The sequence below is a fragment of the Atractosteus spatula genome, chromosome 11, assembly GCF_055471065.1.
Source record: "Atractosteus spatula isolate fAtrSpa1 chromosome 11, fAtrSpa1.hap1, whole genome shotgun sequence".
Lineage (NCBI taxonomy): Eukaryota > Metazoa > Chordata > Actinopteri > Semionotiformes > Lepisosteidae > Atractosteus > Atractosteus spatula.
The window spans coordinates 48,866,351-48,884,685 of NC_142716.1; the positions used below are offsets into that span (position 1 = coordinate 48,866,351).

At 44.6% G+C, this 18,335-nt stretch overlaps 1 protein-coding gene across 1 annotated transcript; it reads right to left on the bottom strand.

Annotated features, from left to right (window-relative positions):
- Nucleotides 1–243: 243 nt before the first annotated feature.
- Nucleotides 244–16,564, bottom strand: LOC148824268 (voltage-dependent calcium channel gamma-4 subunit-like). Its single transcript, XM_088927280.1, has 4 exons — nt 16,342–16,564; nt 3,761–3,844; nt 2,853–2,993; nt 244–1,456 (listed from the first exon to the last, which is right to left on the bottom strand). Exons 1-4 carry the CDS (start codon nt 16,562–16,564, stop codon nt 933–935), a joined length of 972 nt encoding a protein of 323 aa, XP_088783406.1. The 3' UTR covers nt 244–932.
- Between the last annotated feature and the right edge of the window lie 1,771 nt (nt 16,565–18,335).

Here is an 18,335-nt window from a genome sequence, read left to right on the forward strand (position 1 = left end):
GATAAGATTTTGAGGATAAGTTTTTCATTTAATTTTTGTTGTGAAATCTGAGGCTCCTGTTCCAGTGTGTAAAAGATCTGATGACAAGACCAGTGTGATGGCACGGTCTCTGTGCCTGTGAGGTGGATGCTAGCTGAGCAGAAGCTGTACGGATGGGGACACTTGGTAAGGTAGCGCAGGAGCAGAACCGAAAGCATGGAGCAAACAGCTTTTCTCCCCGACTGCCGGAGAAGCAAGCCCAGAAAAATGTCAGGAAAACGGAACCTGCGAGAAACTTGGTGTGTGCGGTTGGAGGAGGGGGTGGGAGGCCTTTGCTTTGCGGCTACATTTCAACTAGCACCAGTTTATGCGATGCAGGCTTAGGTACTACCGTCAGTCAGCGTGCATTTCAGAAACATCTACTCAGACACGTGACTCACAACAACAGCAACAACGACATCGATGACAGAAACCGTAGAAGGAATCTCCAGGTTCAAGGGTGTGCTGGGACAGGGGGTTGTCACTGTGGCTCCCTGTGTATCACAGAATATATTGCTACTAAATCTGGTTTTACTGTACTTTGAAAACTATCATCTTTTTTTTTTCACAAAGTGCTATTTAAAATGCACGGATGGCTTTCCCCCAGTACCTCTGTAGTATTTTAATGCATGAGTTCAGGCTCGGTGCTCCTAATTGTCCCCCTCCCCCCAGCACCATCTCCTTTCACTTCCTTTCCTGCACATCACTCAGATTTGTTGACACTTTGTTCCAGAAAGGAGATGCTATCTTCCTGCTTCCATTTAATACCCATTATCCTGACTCCCCATGTCAGTTTGCACTGAGTCCTCGGCCGTCCTCTGCAAAATAACATCTTCATCTGGAGCTTGTTGTTGTTATTGTTTTATTCCTTTTTTTTCGTTTACTGATATTCTCAGCCGAGTCTTCCCGTGCTTTCATACAGGTGTCGTCCTTCTGTTAATCCCATCCTTGTCCTTCGGGAAGCAGTTGTGCACCTGCAGGAAGCCGGAGTCCTGCTCCGGGCTGTAGGAGGCTCCGGTGCTGGATTTCGATTGATCCCTGGTCAGAGTGTACATGGAGATGTCGCCCATGGGGACGGAGCCGACCATCTTCAGGCCCACAGGCGAGGTCTCTCTGGACGGGGAGGGCTCGGTGGACCGCGAGCTGGACCGCGAGCTCCTCCGGCGATACCTGTAACTGGGCATCCTCGAGTACGGGGAAGAGGAGGAGGTAGTCTTGATGAACTCCCGGCGGGTCTTGAACCTCATCTCCTTGTTCTTCTCGATGTAGATGTTGACCGCCAGCACGCCAATGGCCTCGGCCACGATGAAGGACAGGGCCCCGAAGTAGAAGGACCAGCCGTAGTTGTACTGGTTCTTCTTGTCCTCATCCTTCTTGTCGCTGGGGTCTCCCGCGTTGCTGGAGATGTAGACGATGATGCCGATGATGTTGCTCAGACCTGTTGGGCACAGAGAGAAATGGGAAGGAGGGAAACGGTCTGTAGCTGAATGGAGTTCCTGAAGCATGAGATAAGGAGGCATTTGCCCTTTCCTAGGGCGTCTCCTACAATGTCTGCTGCTGCCTTTCTCTCATGCTCATAGCCGAACAGCTTCCATGACTGAGTCAGCAAGAACGCTCTGTCTCTGTCTTGGGGAACCACTGGGTTTTCGTACCAGATGGGGTCTTGATGATTTCATTGCATCTATTATTTGACTAATCGGCTGGAGCTACCGCACTGCCTTTATCTTTAGCCCTTGAGGACGTTCCTCTTCCTGTGAAACCAGCAGGACGGCCCCTGCAGGATCAGGGCAGACAGTCCCTTTCTCAACATTTTTTTGTACCTGGGTCCAGCTCCCTACGGTATGTTCCCCCTAGGCTAAAAAGGTTTTGCGTTGCATGAATGCAACTCAACCAGTAATATTACGGAATGTTATTGCAGGGGTCAGTCAGTCTAGCTTCTGGGACAGGTGGCAGTCTGAGGGCCAGGGTTTGGGGAACACAGGCTGGTTTGAGTTTGTGGGTTTGCAGAGCCAAAGAGAACACTTGTCTTACTTTTCTTACACAGACAGGGGGCTGGAGTTCCTCAGCCCTGCTGTTTAGCTTCTGCTGTAATGTCTCATTCTCAGCCGAACAGTGTTCTTGGGGATTAGCTTATCACTTTGCACCCTGTTACTAATGTGGTGACGCTGCTGTTTGCTTTATCTGGAGGATATCAGCCTGCTGAACTCCTCACAAGCAGCACCCACAGACCCAGCTGGTCTTCATTTGGAATATTCTCGCTCCTCAGCAATGTACAAGCATTCAGCTCTTGGCTATGTGTCTCCATGGTGATTATTAATTTCCATATGAGGCTCCTTTGTTTCTTTGGTAAAATAACTTTGAAGTGCAGAGTCAGCTTCTGTTAACTTATGTACCCTGAGAGATTCTTAAACCCATCTTTCCTGCCTACCAGAAGAATGGAGCCTTAGACATTTTAAAGCAAAAGCATTTCAAAATTCCACCTATTTACTGTACTCACAGAAAAGCATTTTATAGCTTGGACTTTGGACTTTACAGCTTGTCTCTAAATTATAATCACCCATATTCAAATAAATCCTCTATTAAACCTATATTTTTAACACAGTAAATAGAAATGTGAAACGCAATCCATTTTTTAATCCCAAAACATGTTCCCTTTTAATACACCACTGTATTGTACAAAGGAACTCCTCAGTAACTACGGATATAATATCGCGTAATAACATTGTCAATTCATGGTTTTTGAGTGCAGTTATTTTACTGTCTGACTGCTGCCTCTTTGCTACCAGCAGACAAATGTGCACTTAAGTGGCTGAGGGCTTAATGCTGCTCCTTACCTGCTGCTACAAACAGGATGCCAGCGCTGAGAATGATGTTGTTCTTGTTGCTGTAGATTCTCCCAGCTCCCACACACAATCCCCCGAGCAGCAGCAGGATGGTGCTGAGGATGGGAAATATACTGGAGGCACGAACTATACCTGCAGATCACAGAAGCTGTAGTGCATGTGGTTGGGAAAAGGAAGTCATATTCACATACAGGAGCTGCTTTTCCGTGCGGACTAACTGCCAGAGAAAACTGCCCACCCCAGTGTAATTGAATTAAGCAACTGGACAGTTGTTTCCGTTGTGACTGTGGCCTCGGCCCAGGCACGCCTCGTGGGCAGGGGAATTTTCCCTGAGCGCAAGGAGTCCCACTGAGAATGGTTTTGTGTGTAAGTCACTGTAAATCACTTGGGTTCGTATGGCTGGAGGACTGATTTCACTCACACGCAGATTTCTGCACTGTGCTGCAGTCGCCTGTGAAGGCACTTTGTTCAACAGCTCGTAGTTTTGTTCCAGTACGTCTGTGAGCGACGTCTCAAGTGATTTCTAAGTATCCCTTTACTGCAAAATCCTCGCCATTAAACTATTCTCTCTGAAAAATCACAGCTTGTGACAAGTCTGTTTTCTAATTAAAGGGTCTGCTGTTCCAAGAATGAAAAATGGCAGAGAAAGTAAAAAGCTATAATTTTCTCAATCGGACTCCCTATATCTTACAGAAAATATTCACCCTCTATACCCCCCCCCCATTTAAATATTGCATCATTATTGCACTGATCACAAATGCAAGTTACAAGCATTTTATGTAGCTTACAGAATGTCCTTGAGATTGAACATGCCTGAGAACTACAGGACTGTAAATCAGAAATAAAAGCAGCATGAGACAGAAACGGGCATGCACACACTGAAGAAGCAGGGTACATACGGAGAAGATATTCAGAGCTGTCAGTGTCGTAGTCGTTGTCCTCTGGAAAGTGATTGATTCGGTAACAGCTTCCTCTGTTTAGGCCTAAAAAAGAGCAGTAGCAGGGAATAAATCCGAGATGGGAATGGGAGAAATTTCTCATGATATAACCATCAAAACTCATTGTGGGATTTTTAAAATATCCCCCTTTTCCTCTGGGCCCTGAGCATCAGCGGCTCCATTTAGCACCCAAAGAGTATCGAGTATTTGGTCTGACAACATTTTCTGAGTGGGATGGGGCCTGCGTCAGCCCAGACAAGGGGGCTGTATGCAGGTCTCTCTGTCTGCAGAACATGGGCGGCAGTTTCTGAATTCTTGCAATCGCACGTCCATCCCTGCACTCACAGCACCTTTCCTGTAGTCGTGAGGGGAGGATTAATACAGCTCCTCACAGCCTAACCCTTCAACAGGCCCTGGAGTTAGTGCTTCAGGCAACCATCACCAAAAGCATCAGTTAGCTGCTCCCAATTAGGAACTATTAAAGCTTTTGATAATAACATCCCTGTATTCCCTCCCATGCATTCCCTCCCATGCAACTGTTCATACTGTACACAAATTCACCCTCTTGTTTTTATTTCAGTACACATTTTTCTTAAGGTAAATGAAGGAGGCTAAAATAAAAATAAAAAGCAGAAAGAATGACCAAATTCAAAACGTTGTGTTCCGTTTCTGAAAGACGGTGCTAAATTAGTCCAGAATCTCCTTAAACTAGTCAGTAATTAACGGCATTTTCAAGTAATTTGCATCTCTAGCCCCTGCTTTAACCTTAACCCTAATTAGCCATTCTCTAATGAACCAGAAAAAATTCTAGAATATTGGCATGGTAATTGCTCTGTAATTACTGTCAGACACTGGCTTGTTTAATTTAATGTGACCAATCCCCCATATGCTCAGGGATTTATTTTTAAACACCCCAAAATGCCTCATTCACTATTTTCTTTGAAACAAGAAGTGACGAATCACATTAGTAACAAAAATGCTAATCAGGTTTAAAATACTCACCGTTTCGTTTCACTAAGGATGCATTATGAATTATAAATGCTGACAATATATATAGAGAGAAAGAGATTATCTACAGTATGTACAATATGTAAAGGTCAGCTAACAGGAATCCAAACATTCAAACTATGACATCATATACACTGAAAGCAAGAATGCATAAGTCAGTTTAGACCTTCTCTTGATTTCTTCTTATTTTGAATTAAGGTGATGTTTTTGTATTGACAGGTTGGTTATAACAAACAGGGGCTCTGAATTGCAGGTCTGACATCTACATGTGCTCCTCTGCGATGGGGTTGCGCAAAATGCCATCTGCCACCCGCCTGTTCAGCTCGAAGTGCGATTCCTCTCCAGCACCGAAGCCCAGGCTGGATAAGTAGTAATACTCTGTATCTTCCAGCTGTCTACTCTCTGTGTGTTCATCACAATCCAGACACAGACATGACGCAAGACCGCAAAGACAATCCCAGGAAGAGCAAAAGCTTGAATGGTATTGAAAGAGGGATAACGATACCCAAGAATTACTGGAGCTGTGTTTGAGGTGGGAGGGAGGTGTGGGACGAAGAGGCTGGAGCCCCTGCAGAGTGCGGAGTGAGCAGGGGGCAGCTGCAGAGGCGAAGGTGGGGTGGAGGAAGGATGTGTGAGTTGAAATACAAAAAGAGAAGGATTTGTGTGCGATGTAGAGCTTTAAAAATTCACGCTGGGAACGATTATGATTTAGAACAGCCAGAACAAATGTGGCTGGGCTGTCGTCCCCCCCCCAAATTTCAGCGAAGAGCTTCCATTGAAAAAAATACACCAGCAACCCGCTTCAAAAACGTTTCCAAGTCCCTTTTGCTCCCAATCACTTGTGTATTCATTTCTGAAAAGCCAGCACCAGTGCGCCATTAAACATTTAGAAATTCATCAGTGATCCAAACTGTTGTGTTGTTAGCATTTTATTTAACTTATATCTGTGAAAACACTACTTAGCGATGTTCTTGTGTATTTGAGAGCATACTAGCAATTGATTACCCACAATGCTTGGCAATTAACCAGTTTGCAAATGGCCATTTTAAATGTTACAGCCCCAGCGCCCATGAGCCGATCTCAGAAGTGGCACAACAGTATCAGATTTCCATCTGTGTGCCTGCAGAACGTCACCCCGTTTTAACATTTCTGTTGCCGTCTTCCAGGCTACCGAACTGAAACTCAGAGCCGAACTTGGTCCATAGAGCTAACCCACTGAAATGTTCAGCGTGTTGTTCTGCAGTTCTCACACCGCATTTCCCTCCCCTCTCTGCACTAATTATGACCACTACGGTCAAATTTCCTGGGCGCGGCGGAGAGCTAACCTCTGTTTTCTCAACGGAAGCTAGCCTTCGAGTGTTTATCTGTGCACAGCCAGTGGTAGACATGGCCGTGGCGTGATTACATAATGTGTGAGACACCTCCACGGTCTCAGACTGTGAATGAGCAGGCCAGGCCCTGACGGCAGCAGCCTGGCTGCCGTGTGAAAATGTGCGCACTCTGATTGAATTCTCCTCCCAACCACGTCCTTTTCTTCTGCTTTCATGTGCACAGGCGTTTACACATTAATTAACTTCGTGTTCAGCACAGCCTGGCAGACACAAAAAAGCTTGCTTCATAGGTATTCTGAAGCAGAGCCCTTCCTCTGCAAAGACTAATTCACCATATGCTAATGCTAAATAATTGATGTGGACAGGGAAGATTGCCTTACAAGGCTGTCCGAATGTTCCAATCAGCACATACAAGGTGAAATAACTGCCCTGCATTACTAAGGTGCCCGTTTGTACTATAACATTCAGAATGGAGTGATAACAAAAATGAGAATAACAAAATGGAGATGGTGATGTAGTTTCACAAGGACGAAAAAACTGGGAATGGAGACCGATCAGATCCCACCGAAGGGAAATTGTTCAGAAAGGGAAATGTTCCTGAAAATGTGTTTTATATGAAGAGGAAGAAAAAAAACGTTCCGTCTTGCACAGATTGTGACAGTTCGTATTTGCTAATTAATGTCAGTGATCTGCATTCTGGCGTTTTTAGTAAACAAGTGAAATTTGAAGATGATAGCAAAAAGGAGGATCAGTACACACTCTAGGAACTCTAAAGGAAATTCAAAAAGTGCACAGTGCTACATGCAGGTAGTAAGAGCAGAGAAACTGAGCTTTGAAGAAATTATGGCTTAGATATTTATGTTGACACATCTATATTCAGATAATGTAGGAAAGCAATACAAATGCAAAGACAATCCCAGACTATAGAGTTAAAAGCATAGTATGTAAAATAAGGGATGTCATGACCAAAGTGTACGGTGCACAGGTAAAACCTCATTCAGAAAATGGTGAAGAGTAGTTTTGATCACCAGGATTCTCAGACAATATTTAGTAGTTTAGTCAGATTCCATTGACGAAGAAATGAGCCGGCAGGTAATGGGTTAGTGTTCCTAAAACTGCAGTGTGAACTATACAAGTCTGAGGAAGCATCAGTGAGGAGGAATGAGCCAGGGAGCTGCAGCAAGGGTGCAGCTGGGGTGGAGGGAGGGGGGATGGGGAGTATTTACACACAGGAGAGCCGCAGTGTCAGGTTCCTCCTGAACATTTGTTCAGTAACACCGTTTGCAGGATCTGGAATCGGTCTATCAGGTATGTTCTTGGATTTGAATGAATGAGAGGCCAAAATAACTGAATATTTTACTTTACAAACGTGTAAAAGTCTTACTTTAGTAAAAACTAAATATTGTACTTTAGAGCACAGAAGACTATGAGGAGACCAGATTCAAATATTTAACATCCCCGTCCCAATGCAGTCAGCCCTGTGGAGCTCTTCAGGATAAACAGTGAAACAAGACCCAGAGGACACACGTGAAAGCTAAGGGGAAATGCATCTCAGACTGAGAACAGGAGGGAAGGTCTGTATGAATATGGAGCAGCCCCGGAACACCCTGGTGACTTTCAAGACACAGCGGGATGACTAACTACCAAGTGGGCTGCATGGGCAAAACGGCTGCCTTTTGTTTCTGGCTTCTCTTACTGGAATTGATGCTCAAGACTCAGAACATGAAGAGAATGTCTCAGATTCTGGTACGGTACCATAGTTTTGTGTGTCTGTTTTCAACTTCCTATGTACGAAAAATATATTCCTTGATACATAAATATAGATGTATATCTAAAATATATATACAGTATATGCATAACAGCAAATGTAGACAAAGCTTCTGTGCTTACCCCTTTAATATGAACATTCCCAGTGGTCAGAGGTACGGTTCCCAGTTCCTATCCCAGTAATATATTGTATTGCACAAGGGACACAAAAACTTTCAGGTTGTCACTGCTATGCCAGGTCTGGCTCTACAGTATATCCCCACTCTGGGGGTGAAATGAAGTACAACCATCTAGCTGTGACACAATGTTCGTGGCACAGCATGCTTTTAATTGGGTCTATTATCTAATCAGGAACACCAAGTTAATTAGAAAAAAATAGGTCTAAGAAAACAGAGCAGAAGTGTCCCTGTCTAGTCACTTGTTTTAGAAAGGACATTTGTTCCAGGACAAAGTAAGAGCTTATATATTGAAACTGGATAGTGTTACTCTGAAATAGTTATAAAATAGTTTTAAAATAGTCATTAAAATAGTTTGGCTGTTGGCAAAAATATTAAGTTTTTATATTATAGTATATTATAGTTTTAATAGAATAATACAGTACATTACAATACTGATCTCAATTAAGCATAAATATTAAAATCTCTTTCTTTGAATTGCTTCAGTGTGCTTCAAGAATGTTCTACATACTGGATTTTTTTTAAAGGACTTTGAATTGCATAATTCTTATTTTTGTGTTTTATACCAGCCCAATGCAGGACAGCCAGTGCTGGTTTTCTGCCAGCAGGGCTTGTGCTGCGCGGGGAGATCGAGGAGGCGCAGACCTGTTCTCTTACTCGTCCAGCTCCCAGAGCCACTCCTTTGACATGCTGCGAGCCCCGCAGAGCCTTATGGGAAATTTAGTGCTGACCGAAGGTGCAACACAGTGACATCAATGCAAGCCCACAGATGCCTGGTGTGTAGAGGGAGCTGTGCTCTGCTGATCGTGTACCAGTCCCTGGGGAATCTTTGTCACTGCCAGCTAGTTCAAAACCCAGGTTTGAACAGGTAAAGTCGGCACCATTGAACTCTATGTTTTCTCAAAGCAAGTGCCTCTACTGGTCAAGAATAATTTTGTAATCTGCAAGATATTCCATATCACGTAGACAACTGCCATGCTGGTATAAACCACAACAGTCCAAGCAACAGGTCTACCGGTGTACTTGTAGACTTTACATGTAGTTACCTAATTGCTACATTTGTTTCTGTTTTCATGGTGTGAAAATCTATGCAATGATTAAGAAAATGGATGACTTTAATGCTTAACAGAAAGCAGAAAAGCCTGTATTGTGGTCCCTAGCGGTATATTTCCTTAACATACTTTAATATACTATTACACTGCGCAAATTGACTTTGGGTGCCGGTATCTGTAACAGTTTGAAAAGTTTAACACGAGGCAGTTACGATGTCAGTACTAACTAGGACTCTTGAGAGTGTTCAGAAAGCCCGTGGCACATGAAGGGGGCTGGCATTCTGGAGTAGTGGGTTTCTCCTTTGCTTATCAGAGCCGTGTGGCTCATGTTCTCCATCTTCTCCTTGTACAGAAATGCCTGGGAGCATGTTGGATTCCTTGCAATGATGAGCAGAGTTTCTATAGATATCACAAGGCTCCTCCTGTTTGACTGACCAGGCAACACAGCAGCCCTTGCTTGACAGGGATAGGGACAAGGTGGGGAAACATTTAATATATTCAGTGTCTCTCATTCTCGTAAAAACATCTCAGAGAAAAAAGTTAGATTGTGCATGCAAATCTGGCAGGGAAATTAAACAGATAAAATAGTGCATTCTTTTCATATCTTTGAATAAAAAATGCATTCAGCTTAAAACTGAGACACAAAATAATTCATAACCAGCACTTGTTTGCTGAGCATCTCCAATTCCAACTCTAGCTGGAACTGCGGTTGATGTAGTGCAGTGTTTCTGTGTTGTTCTTTTATTAAAGTCTGTACTTTACTGAGTATCCGTTTTTAGGAGATCAAATGAAAAAGTAGGGCCCTGTCCAGATGATTTACGGTTGGGATATCCAGGCTTTGTAATATGAGAAGTCAGGTGCCTTTTGCACGAGCATCTCACAGTGAAGCAATAAACCTCATCTACCGACATGGCAGCACATTGGAAAAGGGCTCTGGTCCCTCAGGCCTGTCTGCACAGTGCATTACAGAGCACATCTTCTCCATAGCAACCTGAGGTCTGTTCCAAGAATCAGATTTCCATAATGTCTCCAAGGAAGCCTTTGACATCTTCATTCTTTTTTAATACCAAACCCCAACCTGGTGGGCTGATACCATCAATACATAACACTCAGCTCCGAGCAGGATGGCGTCACCGTTAGAGAGCAGGCAGCAAAGATGCCTCATCGCTAAAACTGATTCATTACTAAAATGTTGAAAACCACCAGGCTGGAGCAGCTGAAGCTTCTAATCCACATGCAAAATCAATGCATCTATTCCTTCAACGGGTTTACAGAAAAGCATTCGAAGTAAAATTAAAAACTGTCCGTTGCATGGCTCACATTCACAAAAGACATATTAATGGTAAAAGCAACAGTCCACACAATAGAGCCAGGCTCTTGGTTTGCTTGCTTGTTTTTTTTTCAGTGAGTGTTTTACACATCGCTGTGATTATGTGCCGTATGTAGGGATGAGTGTCTATCAGCTGGTGAATCGCTTTTGAAATTTTCATGCCTGTCAGCTCATCCCCTGCTGGGACGCCTGTACTGGTGTATAATACTCTGAAGAGGATCACTTCCTCTGTGAAAACACACATCCCAGCCGTGGGAAGTCTGATTAGCCGGCACCCTTTCAGTGTCATCTGGATTGCAGCTACAGTAGCAGGCATACTGCATATGTGGGTGCCTTGTGTCTTAAAACTATTTCAACTACCACTTGCTACAGTATACGAAGAAAGAGACTTAAGTAAACTTCTAATTCAGTAGTAGTTCAGGTGGGGAGCTGCATCAGCATGCGTAGGCTGCAAAGGAACAAGTAATAGGTTTATTCCATGCTGAAAAAAAAAAAGAAAGAAAACACAACGTTTCGGCCATGGAATTCTAATTCACAGTGTGTTAGTGTGTGAGTGGAATTCTAATTCGGTAGTTTGGTAAGCTCCTAATGAATGTGAGAGAGGGAAGAGTAATGTAGAGGGTATCTGGTGTGACTCACCCAGCTGCACCCCTCCCCCCCCCCCCCCCCCCCCCACCGCTGGCAAGGAATGAGCGAGGGAGCTGCTCCAGGGGTGGAGACGGGGAATCGGGGGGAGGGGGAGGTGTAAGAGAGATATGCAAAGGGAAGACCAGGGTGGGAGACTCATATACGTAGGAGAGTGGAAGTGTGCAAGACTGAGATCTAACCTTCCTCCAAAAATGTCTGTTAGAGACTCCGTGAGTGTAACACTGACTCAAATTTGAGTGAACATTGAAAACTTTGGTTTAGGTCCAAGGTGGCAATAACTACATATCCGCTTGTGTGTATACAAGTGACAGACTCTGCCTCTCTCTTTGTCGGGACAGGTTCTTTTAGTAAAGGCACAGTTTCTGCAACTGAGACTTTCAACCGTAGCTGAATGGAAAACACCAGATTACCTGTCTTTCCTCGGGGAAAAGGGATCTCTTTGTGTGAGTGTGCGCGCGCACTCCCCTTGCTTATGCTTGAGTGTCAGAATTTGTGAACGAGCTGGAAACGGCTTTTTTCAGCCAAGAGCCAACTTCATCGCTCAGTGGTTTTCGAAGCTACAGATGGCTGTAAAATGACTGATTGGATGCTGAATCATTGCGTCGACCAATGAGGGCAGAACATCCTTTTGCGAGATCATGTTTGAGATGTGAGTAGCTCTCAGTGTACAGCTCTCACAACAAGGTCTGGCACAGAACAGTTTGCTTGTTATCGTTCCTTTTCAGCGCAGAGCAGTGCCGGAAGCTGTAGCCTGCTGGCTAATTAAAGCCTCCCTGCCCTTTCAGCTGCTGCATTTTAATTACAAACCTGTAGAGTGCCAAAGGGAATAGCAAAGCGGCAGTCCCCATTTTTTTCTTTCCTACTTTTTTTAACAAACAAAATCACCCTGGATAAATCATTCCTCTGTTGCACAGACCGATTTAAAAAATGGTGCCCTGGCTCTAATTCTTAAACCCGGCTGCTCCATTGCAAGTCCTTTCACCACACATTAGGGTGCTGAGCACACATTCTGCTGAGCTTGGTCACACCACCTCCGTCACCTGGTGAAGCACGCAAACAGATCTGCCTGTTGCTGAGGACATGGATATTGTGTTTTCTGGCTGATATGTATTCTTTATACTGCATAAATCTGCAGTCACTACAATTAACACGACGTGCGGCCAAGCTCACACCTTAACCTTTGCATTGGTCTTGTGCTGAATGTCTAAAAGCAAAACAGCTGGTAACAAACACTTCTACTGCGATGGCTGTTTCTCTTATCAACTCGAAATCATTTTAATCCATCCTTGAACTAATACATCAACACATCAGGTGTGTCTTGGGCTCTACAGGGGAATGGATGTCTTGTGTTCCTGAAAAGAACTGCTTGCAATGCTCAGATCAGTCGCAAGCTTTTTCTTACATCCCAGAGCCCCCTGACCAGCGCTTTCATCCAGGTGCATGTCTTTAGCCCTCTGCTGCTCATTCCAACAAGGCTGAATCAGTGATGCAGTGCCCTCACTTGGGATCTGGCGCCGGAGGGCAGTGTGGTGGCTCACAACCAATCTGTCAGTCTGCCTAGGTCAACAGTCCTGCCCTCAGCTCACTACTCACGCATAACGTCTTTGCAATTTCCCATGTTAGTTAAAATCCCGAAACAACTTATCTTCACCCCGGTTCCTCGCTGCAGGAGCAGTACGTGCGCACCCTTCCTGAGATCACGTAGAGACGGGATAGTCTGTTCAGTGTGAGCTGCTCAACCCTGTACTGTACGACTTACAGGAATTGCATTAGCGTTGTGCAAGTCAGACGCTGTCCGTGTAACCCGTTTGCAATGATGGGATTTATAAGCTGAGGTATTTGGAAGTATTTAGAAAGCCGGGCCTGTTTATCACAACAGAGCGTCTTTGTCCCTTCGGATTGCAAACACGTTTCAGCCTCAGAGACAGTGACCTCCAAGCAGGAGTGGGAGGATGCGCGCTTCATTGTGATGAATGCCCCCGGCACATTCAAGGCAACCTTTTTCAAAACAACAAAAGCGTCATTCATCGGGCAAAACTCGGACCTTCGCTGCAACCTGCTAAATTGTAAAACCATTGAGGAACGAAATCCGGAAAACGTGCGAGACAAATCCGTTTACTTCTGTCTTATTTTCTGAATGGTGTTTAAATGTAGTTCTCTAGATATAGTCGACTTTTCTTTCAATATACCTAGAATTATTTTACCGCTTTACCAATTCTGTTTTTAATATAGAACACCCTCGCTGTCGACGGATTTTTTATTTTGATGAAGACGAACTTGAAGATCGTGTTGGGCCGTATTTGTGCCCTGTGGTTCAATCTTCACTGCGTTATAAAAAAAAACAAAGAACCAAATAAAAGCAAGAATATAAAATATTTAGTTGCTTTAATCAAATGCGTTTGCGTTCCATATTGAGAACTCAGAAGGCTTACATAACATTAATTCGAAACCTGTAATGCAAATTTGAAATTCACAGGAAAAAAAAAACTAACAGAAGAAAGAGAGTTTAATTGTGAGCCTCCGAACGTCAGTAAGTCTACCTCTTTCTTGTTTTTTTGAATGAATGACATTCTTACAAATGTCTAGAGAAACTTGCGAAACGAAAATAACATTTAGGGACTTTTGAAAGCCTCTCAGTATCAAATATCTTGACAAAAAAACCGGTAAAGACTTAAATAATAAAATTGAATATGCAGTAAGGCGTATTGTCAGTATCTAGGCGAGATGCACTCGCCATAAAAATTAACAGAATTTAAGTGATTTGGAAAATTGAAGAAACATTGCGAATTGAAAACCCCATGTCTTGTAGTCTTAGTTGCAATTTGGGGGGCCTCGCTTGGACTTGGGGCTCTATCGAAAGCATTGCTTATTTTCACGCGGAAACGAGGGGGCGTGGAATCGTGGACCATTGTACATGTGGAGTAAGTTAAAAGGGAATATTCGAATTAAAATGACTAACAGTTGAAGACAATACGTGCGGAAGTCGAGAGAAACATTCCAGGAGCGAGGAAAAGACAACCCTGGCTTGTCTAATTCCCCGTCGCCGTGATACCCGTTGCCCGTGTGCTCACGCCGGCGGAATGTTAATGGTTTACAGCAGAGGTTCAGCACCACAGACCGTGGATAGCGATCTCGCTTGATCGCTGCAGCCTGCCGGTATCGTGCTCACCGTGTAGTACCTGTGGGCGCAGCACCCATTCCGAGCAATAGAAACTTGCTCTCTCGTACAGGAGACTTTCCGAGGTTGTGAAGATGGCATGTTTGTGTTTGCATACTGGTGTAATCGTTTAAATCAGTACCATTCTGGAGACAAAAGAAGCTTTTTCCCCCAACAGGGAACGAATATAGCAATGTAAGAACTGTTATAAAATGAGAGGAGGCTATTACGGTAGGACCGCTTTTAGCGAAGGAATACGTCCAATTCGTTCTTTTGAAAAAGACAGGCTATCGGGTTAGAACATGGCCGAGCGGCTTGTTACAGACTCCCACGACCTTTTGTGTACAGCGGTGACTCCAGTTCTCCATTTTAAATGCGCTTTCCCTTAATTTCAACTGGTCCTCTGGATCGCTTTTCACTACTGATTCTGGGGACATCCACGGGCTTGACTTTGCAAGAGCTAAAGTGGAATTTGGAAACGTGCAGCACGTTCCCTCGTAGTCTGCTGGAGATGAAAAGGCTTCGGCTGCTTTACACGGTCAGTGCAGGACGTTGCTTTGAACTCAAGAATGTACAGGTATCTGTTACTCTCCTCTGGACTGATTCCAGAGCAGCAGTATCGTTTTTGCATCGTGATGACGAGAACTGCACACAAGACTTACACGGAATCGAAATGACATCTAAACTGGACGTGTAAAAGTCGTATTTTATCAATCGAAGTAGGACGGTTCAGGGTGCTGAATGGGGAATCTGAATAGAGAAGCAGTAACTAATACGCTTATTGATCTAAATGACTAATTCAGCAAAGAATGTCCCTTGCTGTTTAATGTTAGGGGCTTCTGTGACTCAGTGCAGTGAAGCCCCACCCTTGAGGCAAGATCTCGGTAACGTGAAATGATATTCCCATGTATGTTGTTTGTGTTATTTATTGAAAAATGTATTCAAAACATTGTGAACAACATATAAACTGAATGTTTTTGGAAATGTAACAGTCCTAAGAGTCGGTCTGCTGTGCTTTTTCGTGATCGTTTTTTTAAATATAAGTGACTTCAAAGAGAGTGAGAAGGTTGCAGTAATTGTAAAACAAGGTCTACAAACAAAACGTCGGTATTTCCAATAAAGTGTGATAGATGGTGAGTTACTGAACAATTATCTTACAGAACAATACACAGTTGCAGGGAAACTACGCCCCGACCCTTACTCTTCTCTCTCGTGTTATTTCCACTGTGTACAAAAAAACAAACACGCGAAGCAGAAACGAAACGCAAGAAAAACGAAGACAACTAAAACACCCATCGAAAATCTGTTTAGTGATCTCCTATATAAAAATTACTTTTTCTTTCCCAGAACAACAACAAAAAAGCGTTTTCAGACTTGTCTATTTTTATACCTTGCCCATGTTTCCATAGCAATTTCAGAGATGCAGTTGCCAAGCAACAGCATCAAATACAATAAAGAGCTAAATGAAGGCACTGTTTATGAAGCGCATTTTACGTCTCCGTTCGTTCAATTCTGATATTTCGTACAACGCGCATTTTCCCACCACTTGATCCTTTTTTTCATAAAGCAATGATTATTTTAGAAAACTATCTCTTTTTTTTCTGTAAAGAAACCTGTCGATAACAGTCTTTTTTATTACTCTCCAGTAATAGCCTACACTGTATACAAATATATGAGGAGAAAAAAAAAACGTTAGCAATTATCTTTCAGCTGTAGAACCCCGGGTCAGAAAATAAAACACCTGAAAATGAACTCTTTGTCGTTTCCACACTGAACTCGATAACCTGTCTCTCGCTGTCTGCGCTTCTGTGAAAACGCCAATCCCTCGTCTCCCCCCCCGATATCCTCTCTCAGACAGTTCGATTCCGCTCCTCCCCGGTAACTTTTCCTCTGCCTCCCCACCCTCTACATTCAACCACACGGCTCTGCAGACGACAGCAGTACAGGTTTCACGGCCATCCTCGCCCGCTTAAACAATCCCGCCCCGCCTTTCTGTACTCTGAGAGTGTGACTTCGGATTTGTAAGAAAACCGACCCGCGTTGAGAAAATAAACCCCACGCTGCTAGAGATACCTTCGATACAGCAGATTCTCCAAAGCCCGGAGTGTGTGAGATCCCCCTTAGTTTTCTTGGGCTGCGACTGAGTTTCGTCCGTGGTGATGTTGGTGGCATTGCATATATACGCCCTGGAGTACAGCCAGTAGTCCGTGCCAATCGCGATGGTCATCAGACTAAACGCCGCGAATGCCCCCACTGTGGTCAACAGCGTTTGAACCCCGCGATCACACCAAGCCATGCTGCCTCATAATACTCCGCGCTCCATGTACACACTGAAGCCAGTCAAGCCGACAAGCGCTCGTTCATAGTGTCCCCGGGCAGCGTCACGGCTGTTGGGTCTTAGTTCTGTCAAAGCGCATTTCCTGCCAACTTTCAGCACTTCTCCTTGATGGGTGGCAAACTTGGATGAAAAATCCCGGACGGTATGGACCCGGGAACCAAAACCCTGAATACTTTCTCGAAATCTTTTTTTTTTGTTTGTTGTTGGGGGGGGAAAAAACAAAACCTTGCCCTGGCTCCCGCTGTCGGAGCCGATAGTCTCTTGCCTGCTGCTTTGGCGCTCGCTCGCCCGCTTGGTCGTCTAGCGCTCCGTCGTCTCCTCGCAGCCGCGAACCGCTTTCACAAACTCCGACGGTTTGATTCAGAAAGCGCTTCTGAAGCGCTCCTCTGACCCCACCTTCCCCGGGAGTAACCAATGGGAAACAAACATGTAAATACTCGGCTGTCGGAATCGGGGAAGAAAAGAGAAATGCATCAGAAATTGGTCAGTAGGAGGAGATGGATTTCAACGTATGGAGAGCCCGAGGAGGAATGCCGGGGAGGTGTGATTGATGGAAGATGTATCAATCTTTGCTCGGCGGAAGCTGAACACGGCTTCTTTTTGCGCCTCCTCTGAAGGCAGCTGTGAGGGATGTGAAGCAGGACAGGGCAGGTGTCGACTCTCCCCTCCCCCGGGTTTCTCAATAACACCACAGCTCCCAGAAACAACGCCCGAGCCCAGTTCCAGCTGTGGGGCAAGGGAGGGTGAGGCTGAGGCTGAGGTTTTTGCAAAATCTCCTGAACCCCTGAAGTAGGTACTGCTGGGCTTGGTGTTTCATAGTGTCACCAGCACACTGCTGCTCCACAGGCCTATTACATGGGTGAATCACTGAGGAGCGAGGCATCACCAAGCAAACAAACAGAAAAACGTTTGACTCATCCATCCACTCTCAATATCCGCTCAGTGCAATCCTGGACTGGACCGCCATGAGCTGCAGCCTGGGTCTGCAGCCAACCCACCCCGATCTGGACGCCAGTCCATCACAGGGCATGATTCACTCATCCTCGGCTTGTTCTTTTATCTTCCGGTCACTCACCAATGGGAGGCAGCTTAATGAGCTCTCTGGTGGCCAAGAACGTTGATTTTTTAAAATAATGCCAGTTCTTATTTGTTTAGTTTTTTTTACAGATAGCCCATACAAGAACATTTAGAACTGATCCCATCATTGAGAATAGGGCGAACAGTTTTGCTAACCCTGTTACAAAAGCAATAATCCTGTTCTTTAAATCTGCGCAGAGAAGAGCAACCAGAGACATTACTGGGCTCAAAGGCATGTGTATGCACTTTTAAAACCAAGTAGAGGAGGCTCTTCTTTACACACAGAGTTGTGGGAGCCTGGAACAAGCCACCCAGCTGTGTTGCTGGAGCCAATATCCTGGCTCCTTTCTGGTAACGGATGGAGGAGATCCTGGGATCAACCAGCGACTGCGTATCGAATGATTCAGCCTGCCATCGTCTGGAGCCTTTCTTATGTTGTTATAGACTCTCGGGACTCTGTAACAGATTTTATAAGGGCACCACTAAATACCTGGAAATGAACACATCCGAGGTGTGTACTCCAGTCACTACAACTGCAAAAGGGAGTAGATGAGTGTTGAGCACATGTCTCAGTTAAGTGTGTCATAAATCAGCCTGGACTGAAAGAGTCTCACAGGCTTATTAGGACATGGTGTTTTACAGAGTCCCTGAG

Coding starts and splice junctions, on each gene's coding strand:
- LOC148824268 (XM_088927280.1), bottom strand. CDS start 16,564: ATGGCTTGGTGTGATCGCGGGGTTCAAACGCTGTTGACCACAGTGGGG. Junction 3,845..16,341: donor GAGAATCTGCTGTATCGAAG/GTATCTCTAGCA, acceptor GCTCTTTTTTAG/GCCTAAACAGAGGAAGCTGT. Junction 2,994..3,760: donor CAGCTCTGAATATCTTCTCC/GTATGTACCCTG, acceptor TGTGATCTGCAG/GTATAGTTCGTGCCTCCAGT.